At 42.9% G+C, this 20,889-nt stretch overlaps 1 protein-coding gene across 2 annotated transcripts in view; it reads left to right on the top strand.

The window, feature by feature from the left end:
• Positions 1–19,324, top strand: part of syne3 (spectrin repeat containing, nuclear envelope family member 3) — a 54,899-nt gene extending 35,575 nt beyond the window's left edge. The window contains exons 14-18 of one of the 2 annotated variants that reach the window (XM_063007431.1): positions 319–1,000; positions 2,750–2,908; positions 5,224–5,394; positions 7,847–7,891; positions 17,629–19,324. In XM_063007431.1, the coding sequence (XP_062863501.1) occupies positions 319–1,000; positions 2,750–2,908; positions 5,224–5,394; positions 7,847–7,891; positions 17,629–17,817 (1,246 nt within the window). In that variant the 3' untranslated portion in view covers positions 17,818–19,324. Of the gene's footprint in view, positions 1–318; positions 1,001–2,749; positions 2,909–5,223; positions 5,395–7,846; positions 7,892–8,854; positions 8,928–17,628 lie in introns of those variants that run through there. The other variant, XM_063007432.1, reaches the window with a different exon arrangement.
• Positions 19,325–20,889: the final 1,565 nt, after the last annotated feature.

The following is a 20,889-nucleotide window of genomic DNA, read 5'->3' as shown; positions in this document are numbered from 1 at the left end:
AGTTGTGCTTTATGCTCCATATATTCCGCCACTTCTGTGTTGGCACCTCAAACAGCAGGGGGCGCTGTTGCAGTAGCAATGAGGGGAAAATCCTTAACTCTCCGTCCCTCAGACGCAGCAGATCGGATGTGCGACCAACCAGCCTGGTAGCCTCACTGAAACTCGAACCTGACGGCTCGATCTCTTGCTGGTGTAGTGTAGGAGTATTAAACCACTGTGCCACCCTTGATCTTCACGCCACCTTTGATGTGATGTTTGAGTCCTTTGGTGTAAAGATGCGCTTGGTTAATCATCTCTGGTACGTTTTCCTTCCTCCAGGTTGTTGAACGGACACGCGGCCTCGGGTGAAACCGATTCCTCCTTCATTTCCCAACGAGGTTTAGATGATCTCAGCCTGGACCAGCCGGAAGGGGTCGGTTTCATCGCAGGAAGTGGCTCCAAGATCAAGATCAGACCTGATTATGACCTCGGGCTTGCTGAAGGTTCTGGGATTCAGCTGGTAGAAGGTCCAGGAAGGGGGTCTGGATTTAAAGTCGTTGGGAGATCCGTCACTAAGCATGACGATTCGTCTCAGACCGAGGATGCAGATTTTAATTTCAGTGTGGGAGGCGGGGCTGGACTACGCCTGGACCGGACGCCATCAAAGAACATCCAGACTATCAAGGGAGGATCTACAGCTGATGATGTGGACTCTGCGGGTGAAGGAAGAGGGATCCAGTATTATAGGGAGGGGAAAGGTGGAGGAGATGTTTATGGAGTTGGGATGGACATAAGAAGTGGATTTGGGAGTAGAAGCAGAACGACGGAATGGATTGAATATCGATCTTCTGGGGTAGAAGATCTTGATTTGGAAGGAACTCATGGTTTAGTAGACGTGGATAAAGGTCGTATCGCATATGCTGGTGATCAGCTGAGATTTATGAATTCTGATGAAGACATGAGGATGAAATTTAAACCTCCTGCTGGAACATCAGCTCTCGGCTCCAAAGATCTCATCCAGGTAGGAACACATGGCTGGAAGAACACATGCTTTCTTATTACCATCCCAAATGCACTGGTGAGACTTGTCTTCCTGCCATATAGAGATACACTGTCCAAAAATGTCCAAAGATATGTGGACACTTGACCTTGTTGGACATTCCATTTCAGAAGCATGGGCCATGCACTGTCCAAGTGGTCAGGTCGCTGTACAGTTCACACTACACGACCGGATCTCTTGTAATCGGGAGTCTTTCAGGTCGGTGTGTATTTCACGCTACACGACTGATCGGCGATGGGGGGGTCACACACTACACCATCTATCACCAACTGGAATCACAGGCGAGCTTCTCTGCTCTCCCAAACTACGTTTTGTCACGAAAACAAACATGAGAAGTGACGAGGGGTTTAATGACACCACGTCCAAAAATGCACGTCAACAAGTAGCGAGAGATCAAAGTTGTGTGCGCTGATGTGCAGCGTAAAATCAAAGAGGAAAAATAAATGAATCTGAGTGGATTTGGCAACACGAGCAGCATGGATCGCTCTATAGTGAGTTGAAGGTTAATAAATATTTTTGCAATGCAGCGTGGGTGTTTTGTAGAAAACTATCAGGTCAGAAATACTGTAAAACGTGTGCGTGTGTGCTGATGTATTCTGATATGAACTATATTACACCCCTGTCCCACCTGTTCACACCCCTCCACTGTGTTTCCCCTCACAGCATATCTTGCGTTCTCATTGGCTGTATAACACCACGCTCATTGCCAGTCGGCCGACTCATATCCAGATATTTAGCAAGCTATGTATTTATCTTCAGCCCCGATCGCTCGGCGAGTGCTCCACTCGGATCGAGTTGTTGAGTAGTTCACACACAGCGATTGACAGCCGAGTTTCGAACACTGTACGAACGCCGAGCAAATCTAGCGCTGACCAGTCGGCGAGCGAAAATCAGGGCAAGAGTCGGGTCGTGTAAATCAGGCATAAGCTAACATACTTAGCCTCACGCCATTCAAACCAATGGGATGAGGTGGCACAACGCACTAGCATGTGAACTTACATATTTCTTCGTGCACTTAAAACGGTTAAACTGTCCCTGACGAGCCTGAATTTGCAAATAAATGACACTCGAACACGTTCATAGAAATTAAAAATCAATGATAATTTATTTACGTTTGAAAAGAACTCCATATTTGTCATTTTGTGAGACGTGTCTCTTTGTTTTATTGTTTTTCCCTGTACCTGTTACGTAAAGACCTGTACTCCTCCTAGTGGTCTTTGTTTGGTGAGTGCCGTTCTAACCAAGTGAGGAGCTGAAAACACACTTTCAGTAATAAGCCAGTAAACATTCGATTTACAAAGGCCTACGTCAAGACTACGTAATACCGCAGGGTTTTTCAAACCGAGCCAAAACAAATGGGTCGCATAGAATAATAATAATAATAATAATAATTAAATAAATTAAGCCTTGTGGAGGCTTCATGTTACATCGTAGAGAGAGTAAGATGCATTGTGTTGCCTGTGTCACATAAAAAATCATGGACAAAATGTGGTCGCTTAAAAAAGCGAGCCAAAGTTATCATGATTCCCTTAGCCACTACTAATAGTTAAGTCTTTAAGATAAATTGGAACAGGCAGGAGGGTAGCACTGTCGCCTCACAGCAAGAAGGTCCTGGGTTCGATTCCCAGGCTCAGGTCAGGTGTCCACATATCTTTTTCTATTAATTGCCCAGTAATTAAGGTTATAATGTGTGATTGTTCTCTGTTGCAGGCGGGTTTGGCCGTGAGAGGACGCAGCTCTAATTGGGATTCTCTCTGGAGAGAGTTTGAGGTCTGGTTTCTCTCACAAAACAACAAACTGACGGAAATCACAACCGACCAAAGAGCGCTGAGCACCAAAGATCTGAAGATCAGACAGAAGACACTCCAGGTTTTTAATCACCACCTTCCTCTCTCTGTCTTTACATGAAACTTTCATGTTCACCTCTGAAACATCTCTGAGCGCTGTCTGTGTTCTGATGTTATATCTGGTCTGGTTTACGCCAGGCGGGTGTGTTTGGTTGGCGTGTTAAGCTCCTCAGCTGGAGGACAGTTAGCGTCGTAAAGATTGTAGCTGTGATTCTGGTGGACAGGAACGTAGTGAGCAAAAGCATGGTGGACAGAAACGTAGTCCAGGAACTAAAGGACCTGCCACCTGAGACCATGACGGGCTTTGAAAGTAAGGATTCTGGTAACCAGTGAAGGGTGGCGTGAGCTGAGCGATCAGTAAAAATCAGGACTCTGAGGTGGTTTCTCATTCAGAACTCAGCAGCCCTCGAACCGTGTGATTTGTGTTTCATCTGATTAGAGAACGGTCCCTCAAAATGTTAGATCCTGGAGATGATCTGTAGGCTTCAGTCTACCAGCTTTGGAGGCCTTTCAGACTATGGCGATGTATATGGCAACGTATCACTTTAAGCCAAAGCAACAAACTATTCTAACCATATACACTTCAAGCAATTGAGGGTTAAGGGCCTTGCTCAAGGGCCCAGTCGTGGCATCCTGGCAGAGGTTTGGCTTAAAGCAGTGACTTTCCGTTAAGCTACTTCCTCTCTCTCTTAATGAATGGATGGAGAAACTTTGGTATCTAAAGTGTGTCAGTCTCGCTCTCCTCAATCGGGGCGGGGGTTAGCACCAAACGAGAGGAAGCATAACACGATTTTATTGGGTAAAAATTGGATGCGCTTAAAATCGGGAGAAAAAGGGAGAAAATGCATTAAAAAATTATAAAATAATTAATAATGACTAGATAAATGATCAAGAAAAGAGCCATTATTATTATTATTATTTACTATTATTATTATTATTTATTACTATTATTATTATTTACTATTATTATGTATTACTATTATTATTATTTACTATTATTATTATTATTTATTACTATTATTATTATTTACTATTATTATTATTATTTATTATTATTATTATTATTATTATTTATTAGTATTACTATTATTATTATTTACTATTATTATTATTATTTGTATTATTATTATTAGTATTACTATTATTATTATTATTTGTATTATTATTATTTATTACTATTACTATTATTATTATTTAGTATTGTTATTATTATTTATTACTATTACTATTATTATTTAATATTATTATTTATTACTATTACTATTATTATTTATTACTATTATTATTATGATTATTATTATTTATTACTATTATTATTATTTATTACTATTATTATTATTTATTACTATTATTATTATTTACTATTATTATGTATTACTATTATTATTATTTACTATTATTATTATTATTTATTACTATTATTATTATTATTACTTATTACTATTATTATTATTTACTATTATTATTTATTATTATTATTATTATTTGTATTATTATTATTTATTAGTATTACTATTATTATTATTTACTATTATTATGTATTACTATTATTATTATTTACTATTATTATTATTATTTATTACTATTATTATTATTTACTATTATTATTATTATTACTTATTACTATTATTATTTATTATTATTATTATTATTTGTATTATTATTATTTATTAGTATTACTATTATTATTATTTACTATTATTATTATTATTTGTATTATTATTATTTATTAGTATTACTATTATTATTATTTACTATTATTATTATTATTTGTATTATTATTATTTATTACTATTACTATTATTATTATTTACTATTGTTATTATTATTTATTACTATTGCTATTATTATTTAATATTATTATTTATTACTATTACTATTATTATTATTTATTACTATTATTATTATGATTATTATTATTTATTATTATTATTATTATTATTATTATTGACAATACTTTCCCCTTGTTATTATGGTTGTAGTTGTGACAAGCAGCCACAGGGAGGCGCCCTGCACTCATCTGATTTCTGTTCTGCTTTAGAAATGAACCCACCACGACCCTGACTAGGGTGAAATGAAAATGGAAACCATTTCTCGTTTGAATAAACTGCTAAATGCTGCTACATGCAAACAGGGAACAAACATGAAATCCCGCATAGATTTTAGACTTGCTCCCGTGTTGTAATCCACCCTCTGCAGGCGTCCGTTGGAAGACGAGTAATGCAGAACTGTCTGGTTTTAGTGTTATTACATTGAGGATTGATGGTCGTACTGGTGTGTAACATCCTGTTTTCATCACTGATTTCCCTCCGTGTGTGTGTGTGTGTGTGTGTACAGGAGCTACGTGCCGGCGTACCCTGGGGTCAGGAGCGGTTCCAGCACCTGCTGACCTCAGGTCCTGAAACAGGACTGGAGAACGTGGAACTGGAGGAACTGCGCTACAAGTGGATGCTCTACAAATCCAAACTGAAGGAGGCTGAAGTTCTTCAAGCTCCGATCAAACCAAAGGTACTCAGGGCAGCTCACACGATTAATAGAACCTTCTGAAACCCAGTCGTCCTCCATTCACTTTCATGCCAGAACCTGTAATATAGCAGCTGCAGGTCATTCTGGAGCGGTCAAGAGTTAATACTGACCTGTCTGAGAGCTCCAGTATCTGTAGTGAGGATACTGAAACATGTAAACATGTACTTACACACCTCAGCCATAACATTAAAACCACCTCCTTGTTTCTACACTCACTGTCCATTTTATCAGCTCCACTTACCATATAGGAGCACTTTGTAGTTCTACAATTACTGACTGTAGTCCATCTGTTTCTCTACATGCTTTGTTAGCCCCCTTTCATGCTGTTCTTCAATGGTCAGGACCCCAACAGGACCACCACAGAGCAGGTATTATTTAGGTGGTGGATCATTCTCAGCACTGCAGTGACACTGACATGGTGCTGGTGTGTTAGTGTGTGTTGTGCACCTGCTCACTTCATCACCCGATCCTGATTGATCTCTTGGAAAGAAACCACAAGCTCACAGAACACAACTTCGAATTCCACTGTGGAATTCCAGGAAATGAGAAAGCAGATCAGTTGGCAAGAAGAGAAACAGGAGAACGGATCATCAACCTCAAACTTCCAACAACAGACACCATGCCTCTAGTGAAACAATATATATATATATAACAAATGGCAGACAGAATGGAACACATTAACACAGAACAAACTTTATGAAATATGCCCTGACTTAAAAATCCGCCAGAAATCATACCCAGATAAACGTAAAGATCAAGTTATCTACTCCAGATGTCGCATTGGACACACCAGCCTTACACACTCCCACTTAATAAAAGGGGAGGATGCCCCGCAATGTGAATCCTGCCAATTACGCATCACAATTAAACACATATTGACTGAGTGCCCTAAATATCAAAGGGAAAGACAAAAATTATCCATAACCGGAACAATGAAAGACATTTTTAACCTTGGAAAAACAGAAAAACTTTTAAAATTCATTACAATTACTAAATTAGGAATATACATATAATATCAGATACAACGTAACAGATACAAAACACCCACATAGACCTTTCCTGCCGTGAATATAACTTAAAGAGTAAACACGGCGTTAAAAAGAAGATAAAAGAAAGTGTGTGTTGTGCTGGTATGAGTGGATCAGACACAGCAGCGCTGCTGGAGTTTTTAAACACCTCACTGTCACTGCTGGACTGAGAATAGTCCAGACAAAAAACATCCAGCCGACAGCGCCCCGTGGGCAGCGTCCTGTGACCACTGATGAAGGTCTAGAAGATGACCGACTCAAACAGCAGCAATAGATGAGCGATCGTCTCTGACTTTACATCTACAAGGTGGACCGACTAGGTAGGAGTGTCTAATAGAGTGGACAGTGAGTGGACACGGTGTTTAAAACCTCCAGCAGCACTGCTGTGTCTGATCCACTCATACCAGCACAACACACACTAACACACCACCACCATGTCAGTGTCACTGCAGTGCTGAGAATCATCCACCACCTAAATGATACCTGCTCTGTGGTGGTCCTGTGGGGGTCCTGACCACCATTGAAGAACAGGGTGAAAGCGGGTAACAAAGCATGCAGAGAAACAGATGGACTACAGTCAGTAATTGTAGAACTACAAAGTGCTTCTATATGGTAAGTGGAGCTGATAAAATGGACAGTGAGCGTAGAAACAAGGAGGTGGTTTTAATGTTATGGCTGATCAGTGTATATTATTATTAAGTATAAAAATAAAAACAGCCATTATAATATACAATAATATAATAAATTAAAAAGTAACAATAATAAAAATAAATAGACAAAATTAACAATAAAAACAACAAATAAATTTAAAAATAATAAAAACAAAATATTCTAAAAAGATGAACAATTATTGAAATAAAATCTTTAATATAAAATCTGTATATAAAAAAGTTATAATAACAAAATAATGTAATAAAACAATAATATAAAATGATACAAAAAAAAGAATCAAAATACAGTAATAATAACAATATTAATAATTTATTATATAATGTTAATACCCAAATAACAACAATAATAATAATAATAAATAAAGGCAATAACATTATTAATTAAGGCATAACTACATTTCATTTTTGATGTTTTACCACCACGTTATTCTGGTCAGGGTCGCAGTGGCTCATGTTTCCCTGGAATCACTGGGTGCAAAATGGCATCACTTAATCCATTGTGGAATATTTACATAAATAATAACAAAATAAATAATAATAACAGCAAAATAACACAAAAACAATTACAAATAATAATCGTCATAACTATGCAAATTATTAAAATTATAACTACTATTATTATTATTGTTGTTGGTAAATGCTTTCCAGGCACGGTGTTATTGTGGTTGTAGTTGTTATGAGCGGCCACACGGTGGCGCCCTGCACTCATCTGATTTCTGTTCTGCTTTATTCCAGAATGAACGCTCGCTGCAGCAGGAGGAGCTGGTTCGGGATAAGAAGGTGGGTGTTAAATCTGACTGTTCCTCATTCCTCAGCCTCACTGAGGGTAACAGAGCGTGTGTGAGGTAACGTGAGGGTTTAAACAGATTAGGTTCTGACTGTAGGCGTAAGTATTCACACCCTCCCTGACACTCTGGCACAGTGAGTGCAAACCTCACAGGGACATGGGTCTATCCTTCTCTCTCCGGTCACTGTCTAAGGAGTTTTGTATGTTCTTCTCTTGTCTCCTTGCAAATACATTCAGAAAGAGGATTGACTATATTGGTCTTGGGTGAAAGTGAACCTATAAGTGTGTGTTGCCATGTGATGGATGGGCACCATGTCTAGGTTGCTGTTGACTCGAGAGGTGTCACATTGATTTAGTGAATGATGACCCGGTCAGAGAGGACGGAGGGTGTGTTGGGTAGACCAGGGTTTTGTCCGTGATGAACGATGCAACAAAATGAAACCTCAAAACAAAATATATGAATGAAATTGGTGGCAGTCTGGTCCCACTGTGGTTTACAGGATGTAACGTAAAGCCTCCACAAGGGGGCGATTGTGCACAAGTTCGTTTTTTGTTTATGTTATGTGTCTGTTAAACTTTGTTCCCCATAAGGATGTTTGGGAAACCTGTTAATGCGTCCATGGTCGTGTGAAACTGCTTATATTTTAGACTAATGTAAAATAATGAGGTTGTTTTTGACATATACACTGAAAATAACACAAATATAATATAAAAACACTGAAATACCTTTAAAAACAGTTAGTTTAAAGGTACAAATTTCTCCCTGAACGGCGTCGGGCTTCAAAGATTTCGAGTTTAGGGGTGCTCGAGTTACAGGTGCCACTGTATTATTGGATCGCGACGCAGGGTTTAAAAAACCAACCAACTGGAGTATAAAAGGAGAAAAGCTGTGGTACAGTGATTAACAATTCTAACTTAATCGTGATTGGTTCGTTTCTCTTGGTTTGATCTTTCAGTCTGTCAGAACATCAGACTCGGTGTTTGTGGAGTTCAGGTTCTGCAGGATGTGAATGTAAACTCAGAGCACGTAGGAGCGCTGATGTTTACTAAAATTATTAAACATCTGAGTGGATCCGTGTATTTATTTCTAATTTACTACATTTACATTTCCAGCATTTAGCGGATGCTTTTATCCAAAACGACTTACAGTACTGTGGCAGTATGCTGTATAAGCAATTGAGGGTTTAAGGCCTTGCTCAGGGGCCCAACCGTGGCAACCTGGCAGTGGTTGGGCTTGAACCAGCGACCTTTTGATTACTAGTCCTGTACCTTAACCACTAGGCTACAACTGACTTAGGTTTACTAAAATCTGTCTGCAGTTTTTGTTATTTAATAACCAACGTTCATTTATTTCATTTGGATGAGAGCTGATTTTCTTATTCTTACCTCCCTTGATTTCTTCCCTTTTCTTTCAATTTAGTCATCTGGGCTTGAACTAGCAAACTTCTGATCACTAATGTACACTATATTGCCAAAAGTATTCACTCACCATCCAAATAATAGAATTCAGGTGTTCCAATCACTTCCATGGCCACAGGTGTATAAAACCGAGCACCTCGGCATGCAGACTGCTTCTACACACATTAGTGAAAGAACGGGTCGCTCTCAGGAGCTCGGTGAATTCCAGCGTGGTACCGTGATGCCACCTGTGCAACAAGTCCAGTGGTGAAATTTCCTCACTACTAAATATTCCACAGTCGACTGTCAGTGCTATTATAACAAAGTGGAAGCGATTGGGAACGACAGCAACTCAGTCACCAAGTGTTACCACGTAAAATGACAGAGCGGATCAGCGGATGCTGAGGAACATAGTGCGCAGAGGTCACCAACTTTCTGCAGAGTCTATCACTACAGACCTCCAAACTTCATGTGGCCTTCAGATTAGCTGAAGAACAGTGTGTAGAGCTTCATGGAATGGGTTTTCATGTCCGAGCTGCATCCAAGCCTTACATCACCGAGCGCAATGCAAAGCGTCGGATGTAGTGGTGTAAAGCACGCCGCCACTGGATTCTAGAGCGGTGGAGACGTGTTCTCTGGAGTGACGAATCACGCTTCTCCGTCTGACGATCCGATGGACGAGTCTGGGTTTGGCGGTTGCCAGGGGAACGGTACCTGTCTGACTGTATTGTGCCGAGTGTAAAGTGTGGTGGAGGGGGGATTATGGTGTGGGGGTGTTTTTCAGGAGTCGGGCTCGGCCCCTTAGTTCCAGTGAAAGGAACTCTTAATGCTTCAGCACACCAAGAGATTTTGGACAATTTCATGCTCCCAACTTTGTGGGAACAGTTTGGGGATGGCCCCTTCCTGTTCCAACATGACTGCGCACCAGTGCACAAAGCACAAGCTCCATAAAGACGTGGATGAGCCAGTTTGGTGTGGAAGAACTTGACTGGCCTGCACAGAGTCCTGACCTCGACCCGATAGAACACCTTTGGGATGAATTAGAGCGGAGACTGTGAGCCGGGCCTTCTCGTCCAACATCAGTGTCTCAATAATGGTCAAAAATTCCCATGAACACACTCCTAAACCTTGTGGAAAGCCTTCCCAGAAGAGTTGAAGCTGTTATAGCTGCAAAGGGTGGCCGACATCATATTAAACACTATGGATTAAGAATGGGAGTCACTGTCTGATCTGTTTGAAAGCTCCAGTCTCTGTAGTGAGGATGCTGAGGAGCTTCTTCCTGAGGATACTGAACTAGCAAACTTCTGATCACTAATACTAGAACCTAAACTGCTGAGCCGCCACCAACACTGCTATGAAGTACTTTACATGGACAAAAGTATTGAGACGCCCCTTCTTATGATTGAATCCATGTGTTTCAGTCATGGCCGTTGTAATAAATCAGTTATGTAAAGGAGTGTCTATGCTTCCGACATTGCAGCAACAGTTTAGGGAAGGTCCTTCCCTGTTCCAGCATGACATGAAGAAAAGCTCAGTTTAAAAACCAAGAAACTCCTGACTGCCACCAACATAAGCGCCCTGCCATGCAAATTCTGTCATATTTAGACCATACGGGTACAAATTCCCACAGGCGTACTTCAAACTCTCATGAGAAGCCTCCTCAGAAGACGTCCAGCGAGCACACGCTCAGGCGTCCAAATACTTTCGGTCACACAGTGTATTTTCAGTGCTGTTTAATTAGCGAGACGCCTGAAACACTCGTCGTCGTTAGCGAGTGTTTCGCGGCGCCGTGTTATTCGGCTCAGTGGGAGCGTAATGAGACGCGGCCGCCGGCGTGAACCGACGAGCCGGATCTAATCCGGAGGCTCGGCGGGACGCGGCGGGTTTCAGAAACATCGCTGTAGGGAGCGTGCAAAGCTTTCTGGGTCATTTCCCAAACGCAGCTTCTCTCTTTATACACTATATGGACAAAAGTATTGGGACGCCCCTTTTAGCTAGTGAGTTTAGATATTTTAAACACAGCCGTTCCTTCGTCCATCATTTGAGTACGTTTATATTTCCGGCATTTATCGGACGCTGTTATTCAACACGACTTACAGTTACGACTAGAGATGCATGAGTACCGATACTGGTATCGGGTATTAGCCCGATACCGCGCTCATTAACTCGTACTCGTACTCGCAAACGAGGCTCCGATACTAAACATCCGATACCGTGTACCTAGTGCACGTTGCTGCGTTATGCCTGGTTCACACTACACGATTTTTGCCCTGATTTTCGCTCGGCGGCTGGTCGGCGCTAGATTTGCCGACTCGGGAGCGACTCAACGATCAAAACTCGGCTCTCGATCGCTAAGTGTGAACTATCCAACGACTCGATCCGACCGGCTCACCGAGCGGCTCGGCGACCAGATCGAGTTTTCTAGCATGTCTGATATCTGATCCAATAGGTATCGGTATCGGTATCGGCAAGTACAAAAATACATGTACTTGTACTCGGTTGGGAAAAAATGGTATTGATGCATCCCTAGTTATGACTGAACCTTAATTCAAGCAATTGAGACTTAGGGGCCTTGCTCAGGTGCCCGACAGTGGCGGAGGTGGGGCTTGAACCGACAAACTTCTGATTACTAGTCCAGTACCTTAACCGCTGAGCTCCCACTGCGCTGTAAAGCAAAATTACGAGATAAAAACTAGTACAATTAATGATCTAAAATCATCGATATGCCTCTAAATGTGTGGCAACAGTTTAGGGAAGGTCACTTCTCTTCCCTCCAGTTTGACTGTCCCTTCTGATCAAAGCTAATTCAATAAAGACTTGATTTGGTTTGGTTTGGTTTGGTGTGGAAAAGCTATAGACCCTTGAACTTTAACCTTGTTTAACAGCTCTGGGATGATTTGGAACGCTGACTGTGAGCAAGGCATATTAGTTTACCGGCTGCCTGACCTTACAGATGTTCCTTCGAACTGAATAGGCATAAATTCCCACAGGAACAGTCCAAAATCTTGTGGAAAGCCACTGTCACAAGAGTAAAGTCTGGCACTGGCACAAAAAAAGAGGGCGGTGGTTTTGGAATGGGATGTTCAACAAGTGTCCGGATACTTTTGGCCATCAAGTTTGAAAGCATGTGGTCAAAAATATATGGACGCCTGACCGTGTGCGTGTCAGACGTCCTGTTCCAGAATCATTGAGATTATCTTACAGTTGCTCCCTATTGGGAGGGTTTTATATTATGGGTAACTGTAGCCTAGTGGTTAAGGTACTGGACTAGTAATCAGAAGGTCGCTGGTTCAAGTCCCACCACTGCCAGGTGGCTGCTGCTGGGCCCTTGAGGAAGGCCCTTAACCTTCAATTGCTTAGACTGTATAATGTCACAGTACTGTAAGTCGCTTTGGATAAGAGCGTCTGCTGGTGCTGTAAATGTAAATCTATTGCAGCTTTAACAGTCTTCACTCTTCTTCCTTAGATGTCTTACCTTTAGATTTTGGAGTCTGTCTGTGAAAATTTGTGCTCTTTTAATCTAAGGGCCTAATCAGTAGGCCTGGCTTGCAGTTGACATTCCAATTCATCCCAGATGTGTTTAACAGGGTTAAGGTCATTAACCGAATTAGCTGATTTTCTTTCCTATTTAGTTGTATCCAATTCCCCAATCGTATTTCACCTCTACCCGAGAGCCGTGACCTCTGACACGTGTGCAGTACCGATTGCTTCATATGGAGATCCGTACCGCGCACGGAGGATCACGCACCGATCTCCGTTATCCCCCGTCTCAGCCAGCAGAGGTTGTATGTGCAGCAGTTATGAGGAACCCATACGATCCTCCCTCCCTCAGACAAGGCTGATCATTGGATCAGAGCTGTCGCGCTGGTGCTGGTCTGGTATTACTGTATCTAAGGTGCTCGTTATGATGCCCGCGAGTGCTGTCGGGGTATCATTAAACGGACCTGGTTATCCAGTCACCTGTCATCATGTGCTGAAGTAAATACAGACTCGTTTCCTCACGCACCGCCTCGAACCCGAGCCCCGCCTCACACGCCGACATGTAGAACCTTTCTGCTTTGGTTTCTCTGTCAGCTGTCCTCAGCAATAATAATCCTGGACCTTGAACCGGTTCCGTTCAGGCTTTTTAGAACCGGCCCAAGTAAATACAGTGTATCACAAAAGTGAGTACACCCCTCACATTTCTGCAGATATTTAAGTATATCTTTTCATGGGACAACACTGACAAAATGACACTTTGACACAATGAAAAGTAGTCTGTGTGCAGCTTATATAACAGTGTAAATTTATTCTTCCCTCAAAATAACTCAATATACAGCCATTAATGTCTAAACCACCGGCAACAAAAGTGAGTACACCCCTTAGTGAAAGTTCCTGAAGTGTCAATATTTTGTGTGGCCACCATTATTTCCCAGAACTGCCTTAACTCTCCTGGGCATGGAGTTTACCAGAGCTTCACAGGTTGCCACTGGAATGCTTTTCCACTCCTCCATGACGACATCACGGAGCTGGCGGATATTCGAGACTTTGCGCTCCTCCACCTTCCGCTTGAGGATGCCCCAAAGATGTTCTATTGGGTTTAGGTCTGGAGACATGCTTGGCCAGTCCATCACCTTTACCCTCAGCCTCTTCAATAAAGCAGTGGTCGTCTTAGAGGTGTGTTTGGGGTCATTATCATGCTGGAACACTGCCCTGCGACCCAGTTTCCGGAGGGAGGGGATCATGCTCTGCTTCAGTATTTCACAGTACATATTGGAGTTCATGTGTCCCTCAATGAAATGTAACTCCCCAACACCTGCTGCACTCATGCAGCCCCAGACCATGGCATTCCCACCACCATGCTTGACTGTAGGCATGACACACTTATCTTTGTACTCCTCAACTGATTGCCGCCACACATGCTTGAGACCATCTGAACCAAACAAATTAATCTTGGTCTCATCAGACCATAGGACATGGTTCCAGTAATCCATGTCCTTTGTTGACATGTCTTCAGCAAACTGTTTGCGGGCTTTCTTGTGTAGAGACTTCAGAAGAGGCTTCCTTCTGGGGTGACAGCCATGCAGACCAATTTGATGTAGTGTGCGGCGTATGGTCTGAGCACTGACAGGCTGACCCCCCACCTTTTCAATCTCTGCAGCAATGCTGACAGCACTCCTGCGCCTATCTTTCAAAGACAGCAGTTGGATGTGACGCTGAGCACGTGCACTCAGCTTCTTTGGACGACCAACGCGAGGTCTGTTCTGAGTGGACCCTGCTCTTTTAAAATGCTGGATGATCTTGGCCACTGTGCTGCAGCTCAGTTTCAGGGTGTTGGCAATCTTCTTGTAGCCTTGGCCATCTTCATGTAGCGCAACAATTCGTCTTTTAAGATCCTCAGAGAGTTCTTTGCCATGAGGTGCCATGTTGGAACTTTCAGTGACCAGTATGAGAGAGTGTGAGAGCTGTACTACTAAATTAAACACACCTGCTCCCTATGCACACCTGAGACCTAGTAACACTAACAAATCACATGACATTTTGGAGGGAAAATGACAAGCAGTGCTCAATTTGGACATTTAGGGGTGTAGTCTCTTAGGGGTGTACTCACTTTTGTTGCCGGTGGTTTAGACATTAATGGCTGTATATTGAGTTATTTTGAGGGAAGAATAAATTTACACTGTTATATAAGCTGCACACAGACTACTTTTCATTGTGTCAAAGTGTCATTTTGTCAGTGTTGTCCCATGAAAATATATACTTAAATATCTGCAGAAATGTGAGGGGTGTACTCACTTTTGTGATACACTGTAAATGCATTTGGGTATTTGGATATGACTAAATTGGGAGGAAAATTGGGGGAAAATGCACATAAGGAGTCGCCACAGCTGGCAGCTCTGGTCCAGATCCCTAATGTGGCACGTTTTTACTCCAGTTGACCCTTCCTGATACAACCCTCCTTATTTTTACCTGTGTATAGGACTTAGTATTTGTGGGCAGTTTTGGTGTTGAGGGATTCCAGTGGCCCGTACAGAGCCTTGACCTCAACCCTGCTGGTCAGCGTTGGGATGAATTGCATCCCTAGATTGGAGTTCTGTCCATCCATCACAGTCCCAAAGACTTGTAGAGTTCGCAAACAGTGGAATTCCACTTTGCATTGTCGTAATTTGGATGTATCTGTTTCCCCTGTACTCTGGCGCACCTGCCAGTCAGGTAGCGACGGTGGGCGAGATGCAATTACGGTGATTGTATCGAATCTTCTGCGTCCACCCACTCTCTCTCACCTTCTCTTAAGCTCTACAATCACCCGTGGTGCTTCCGTGATCTTCAGCAGCTCTACAGAGGCGTTTCATGGAGGGGGGAGAGGCACGCTGTGCCCGCTGTGCCTGCTGTGCCCGCTGTGAGTGCTCACATGTGGGTGGATTTCATGCGTGTGAATGTATTTCTCTGACCTATGAGTCATATAGAGAAGTGATTCCGGCTCCGGCGATGTTTATTTATCAGAACACGTCGTACCCATCATGCTGTTTGCTAATATCGCCCGTTAGCTTCGAATTATTAGGAATTCAGAGTGAAATTGCGCCAACGGAACGGTGCAGGATGATCTTTTTGCTTCCATGATCGTTTTGAACTCACGTTCCAGTCTCGTCTAAATAATTTTCTTAACTTTTTCATGCCGTTCTTCATCGTCTCCGAGTAATCATGTATCTTCCAGGAGACCTCAACCCTGTAACGTCACAACTTTCCTCAGTAGCTTCATCATTTCTTACGCCACTATCTGTTCTTCATCAGAAAATGTGCGTGTCAGGGTCATGACGTGCTCATTTACCAGGTAAATAGTGAAGACTTTAAAATTTAAGCCAGACAATATACAGTAGATCCTCGATTACACTGATATCGAAAGTAGGACGTCCCACACTAGACCTTTCTATCAGTTTTGTTTAGAGCATCACTTAAACAGCGCTTCCTTATAACATGACGTCAGCTGGTTCTGGAAGTAGTGTTGAGTTTAAAGAGGTTGAGTTTAAAGCAATTTTTTCCCATAAGGATGTTTGTGAAATCTGTTAATGCGTCCATGGTCCCGTGGAGCTGCAGATATTTTAGTCTCATGTAAAATAATGAGGTTGTTTTTGACACTTAAACACTGAAAATAATACAAATATAATATAAACACTGAAATACAATAAAAGCTGCACTTTAGTTTTACTTCTTTATTGTTTCCTGACGCTTCTTAATCGTGGAGATGTTTGATCTTGGAATATCGTATTCAGTTCAGTACCGGCGCATTCACATCAGAAGCAGCAAGACAGCTTGTGCTTTTCCGCTTTTTTTCCATGTTAAGTTTAGTTCACAGCTATTTTGTCGCTTCTCATGTGAATGCGCCGGTACTGAACGGAATACGGTATTCCAAGATCAAGCATCTCTACGATTAGGAAGCATGAGGAAACAATAAAGAAGTAAAACTAAAGTGCAGCTTTTATTGTATTTCAGTGTTTTTATTTAGACGTATTGTAGTAAAACAGCGAGTGAGGAATGTGATTAGTGGAGGAACTTATGAGCAGTAATAATGAAGAGAAGTTTAGTGCTCCTGTCTCCTTCTTTTACGACATTAAACCACGTTAAGATTTATTTAGAACCAGAAGCGTTTTAGACTCTGGGTGAAGCTGATTCTGATTCTCACCATTTGTCAGAAGCTGGAGCTGTAACACAAGTTTAAAAGTGAAACAGGGAGGAGAATCCAGATAAACACAGATACATGTGGAGCTGTAACCCTGGATCTGATGCTTATTCCACACTAATGCAGATTCGTCTCATATTCACACTTTGATGAGGTTTTACTGCACCGCTCAAGCCGAGCGCTGAACAAAGCGGCTGTTCACTGTTAATTTGAAATTAAATAAACAAATTTTTTTTTTAAAGGTGAACACGTTGAGTTTAAGGGTACACATTTCTTGACGAAGGGTGTTGAGTTTCAAAGATTTTAAGGTTTTAAGGGGAGGTTGAGTTACAAGGTACCACTGTATTTATACCCCAGTCGCTTTTTTTTTAATGCAGCGGCGACCTGTTAAGTGAAAATGGTTTTCTGAAGTACTCCTGAGCCCATGTGGCTGTATTTATCACAGCAGAACAACATTTTATCGTGCAGTTTAAAAACAAAAAGTCAAATATTCATGCTAACATGATTCAGTTACATGTTGTGTATTAGAATTTCTGTTGATGATAATTGTGTATTTTTTGTCATTTTTTTCTCAGTCAGTGTAAGATTATACTAATTAATCGGAGAGTTTTACTTTGCCAAGGGTGCCAGTCATTCTGGAGCTGACTGTGTGTGTGTGTGTGTGTGTGTTAGCAGGAAGGCTGCTGCGGGTTCCTGTACCGCGTGTGTCGCGTGGCTCTTCCTCTGCAGCTCCTCCTCCTCGCCCTGCTGCTCTTCGCCTTCCTGCTGCCCATGATGGACGAGGGTGCCAGCTGCTCCCTGTCCAACAACTTCGCCCGCTCCTTCAACATCATGCTGCGCTACCACGGCCCGCCGCCCACCTGAACACACGCACACACACACACACACACACACAACTACACACATCTACACACTCAAGAGCTGCTGCATAGATCTGCTCATCATATCTCCAGACCCTTCATCAGCCCACATACACACACACACACACACACACACACACTCCTACACACACCCTTAAACTAGCTTTTTACATTCATCCGACAGTAATATCATACTGTATCCTTCGGCCACCGACACACACTCCTGTACACACACCTGTCAAAGAATAAACAACTACACACACCTACGCACACTCAAGATCTCATCATACCTCCTGACCCTTCATCTCTCTCTCTCCACACACACACACACACACACACACACACTTAAGCTAGCTTTTAACGGTCATCTGACTTTTACTATCATACTGTATGCTTCGTCCACCAACACACACACATGTTCACACACCTTTCAAAGTATAAACACCTTCACACACACACACTTGTACACAGACCTGTACACACACCTGTCAGAGCATAAACACCTCCACACACACAGACAAACTACACACACCTACGCACACTTAAGAGCTGTTCATCATACCACCTAACCCTTCATCAGTCTGCACACACACACACACACACACTCACACACACTCTCTTCAGCTAGCCTTTCCTCAGTCGTCCCACTTTTAATATCATACTGTATCCTTCATCCACTGACACACACCTGTCGAGGCGTAAACAAAGCACCACGAACACACACACACACACACACAACTACTCACACCTACACACACTCAAGCGCTGCTCATCATACCACCTGAACCTTCATCAGCCCACACACACACACACACACTCCTACACACACTCTTAAGCTAGCTTTTTACAGTCGTCCGACTTTGAATATCATACTGTATCCTTCGTCCACCGACACACACCAACACACCTGTACACACACCTGTACACACACCTGTACACACACCTGTCCACACACCTGTCAAAGCATAAACAAAGCACCATAAACACACACACACACACAAACAACTACACACATCTACGCACACTCGAGCGCTGCTCATCATAACACCTGAACCTTCATCAGCCCACACACACACACACACACACTCCTACACACACTCTTAAGCTAGCTTTTTACAGTCGTCCGACTTTTATCATACTGTATCCTTCGTCCACCGACACACACCAACACACCTGTACACACACCTTTCAAAACATAAACACCTCCACACACACACACAAAGCTGTCCAAACGTTATGATTATACTGAAATCCACACAGTCACACACACACGCACACACATTCAGACATCGAACGTTCATATCTTCGTTCTGATCCGTCATGACTGCAGATTCAGAATATAAGGTTCGGCATTTAGCATCAATGACTGTAATCATGAGAAGTGTGTGTGTGTGTGTGTGTGTGTGTTGGGGCGTTATAGTGGCGCGTCACATGAGATTCAAGTCTTGCGTGTTTGTTTTTCTGTTCTACTTATATATTTCTCTCTTTTTCTTCTAATCTGGTCGTATCCAATTCCCCACTTGAATCTGACCGAGGAGGGCCGGGCCGTACCTAAGACCCCCCCCCCCCCCCAACACGTTTGTACTAGCCGACCGCTTCTTTTCCCCTGCACCAGACGAGTTCACACAGGGATCAGTATCGCGTACGGAGAGTCGCGCACTGCTCTCCGTTACTCACCGTCTCTGTGCAGCGCCTCAATTCCAGCAGTAATGAGGAACCCCATACGGCCCCGCCCACCCTCGGACAGACAGTCGGGTCTGTGTAGGTGAGACAGACGTGACTCGAGATCCCTGCAGTGTTGTTCCGGCGACCGTTGTTAATATTATTATGTTATGAAAGCGAGTTGAGATGCTGTGTGTGGTTCTGATGCTGTAGCCTCATATTTCACACTGACAGACTGTGTGTGTGTGTGTGTGTGTGTGTGTGTGTGTGTGTGTGTGTGTGTGAGCGCGTGTGTGTGTGTGTGTGTGCGTGTGGGCGGTTGGCAGCGACTCTAGCAACCTGTTTCTCTCGACTCGAGCTGTTTCTCGCTCCTGTTTTGTGAGATATTTCTTGCTGGGTTCTTTTGTACCACACGTCTCCATTAGTGCCATGACCAAAAGTATTGGGACGCCCCTTCTAATTTTTAAACGTATATGTCTTATATGCTTTCAATTTTGCAGCAACAGCTTAGGGAAGGTCCTTCACTCTCTCTATCTCCTCGGCTGCTCCCGTTAGGGGTCGCCGGCGGATCGTGATCCGCATTATTGATTTGGCACAGTTTTTACGCCGGATGCCCTTCCCGACACGACCCTCCCTATTTATCCGGGCTTGGGACCGGCACTACAATGCACTGGTTTATGCATCCTAGCTGATAGGTACCTATAGGACAATTCAGTATCTCCAGTTAGCCTGGCTGCATGTTTTTGGACTGTGAGAGGAAACCGGAGCACCCGGAGGAAACCTACGCAGACACGGGGAGAACATGCAAACTCTGCACAGAAAGGACCTGGACCGCCCCCGCCTGGGGATCGAACCCAGGACAGGGAAGGTCCTCTACTAAGACATGAATAAAAGCTCGGTTTAAAAACCAAGGCTGCGTCCAAAATCGCATACTTAAGCAGTACGTACTAGATTGGAGGCAGTACGCACTGCTAGGTCGGGAAAGCAGTACGCTCTTTCAGTATGCAAGTGTGTAGTATGCACGCCACTTAACAGTTCTACTCGTAACGTATCCCGACAATCATAACATTTTGTTTTCCTCTTTTTCTCCCAATTTTCTCCCCTAATTTAGTCGTATCCAATTACCGTGGTTGCGTCACGCTTCACCCTTTCTGATGCAACCCTCCACCGCTGACTGAGGAGCTTCACATCTGACACGCCCCCTCCGACACATGCTCAGTACCGACTGCCTTTTTTCACCTGCACGAGGCGAGTTCATATGCGGATCAGCCTTGTGCACGGAGAGCCACACCCTGATCAGCATTATTCCCCAGCCAGCAGAGGTCGTGATTGCACCAGTTATGAGGAACCCTGGTCCGGCTCATCCCTCCCTGAACAACAGCCAATCGTCGTTCATGTAGCCGCCCGGCCCAGC

This window comes from Trichomycterus rosablanca, chromosome 13 (genome assembly GCF_030014385.1).
Source record: "Trichomycterus rosablanca isolate fTriRos1 chromosome 13, fTriRos1.hap1, whole genome shotgun sequence".
Lineage (NCBI taxonomy): Eukaryota > Metazoa > Chordata > Actinopteri > Siluriformes > Trichomycteridae > Trichomycterus > Trichomycterus rosablanca.
This window is presented reverse-complemented; position numbering and strand designations above follow the sequence as displayed.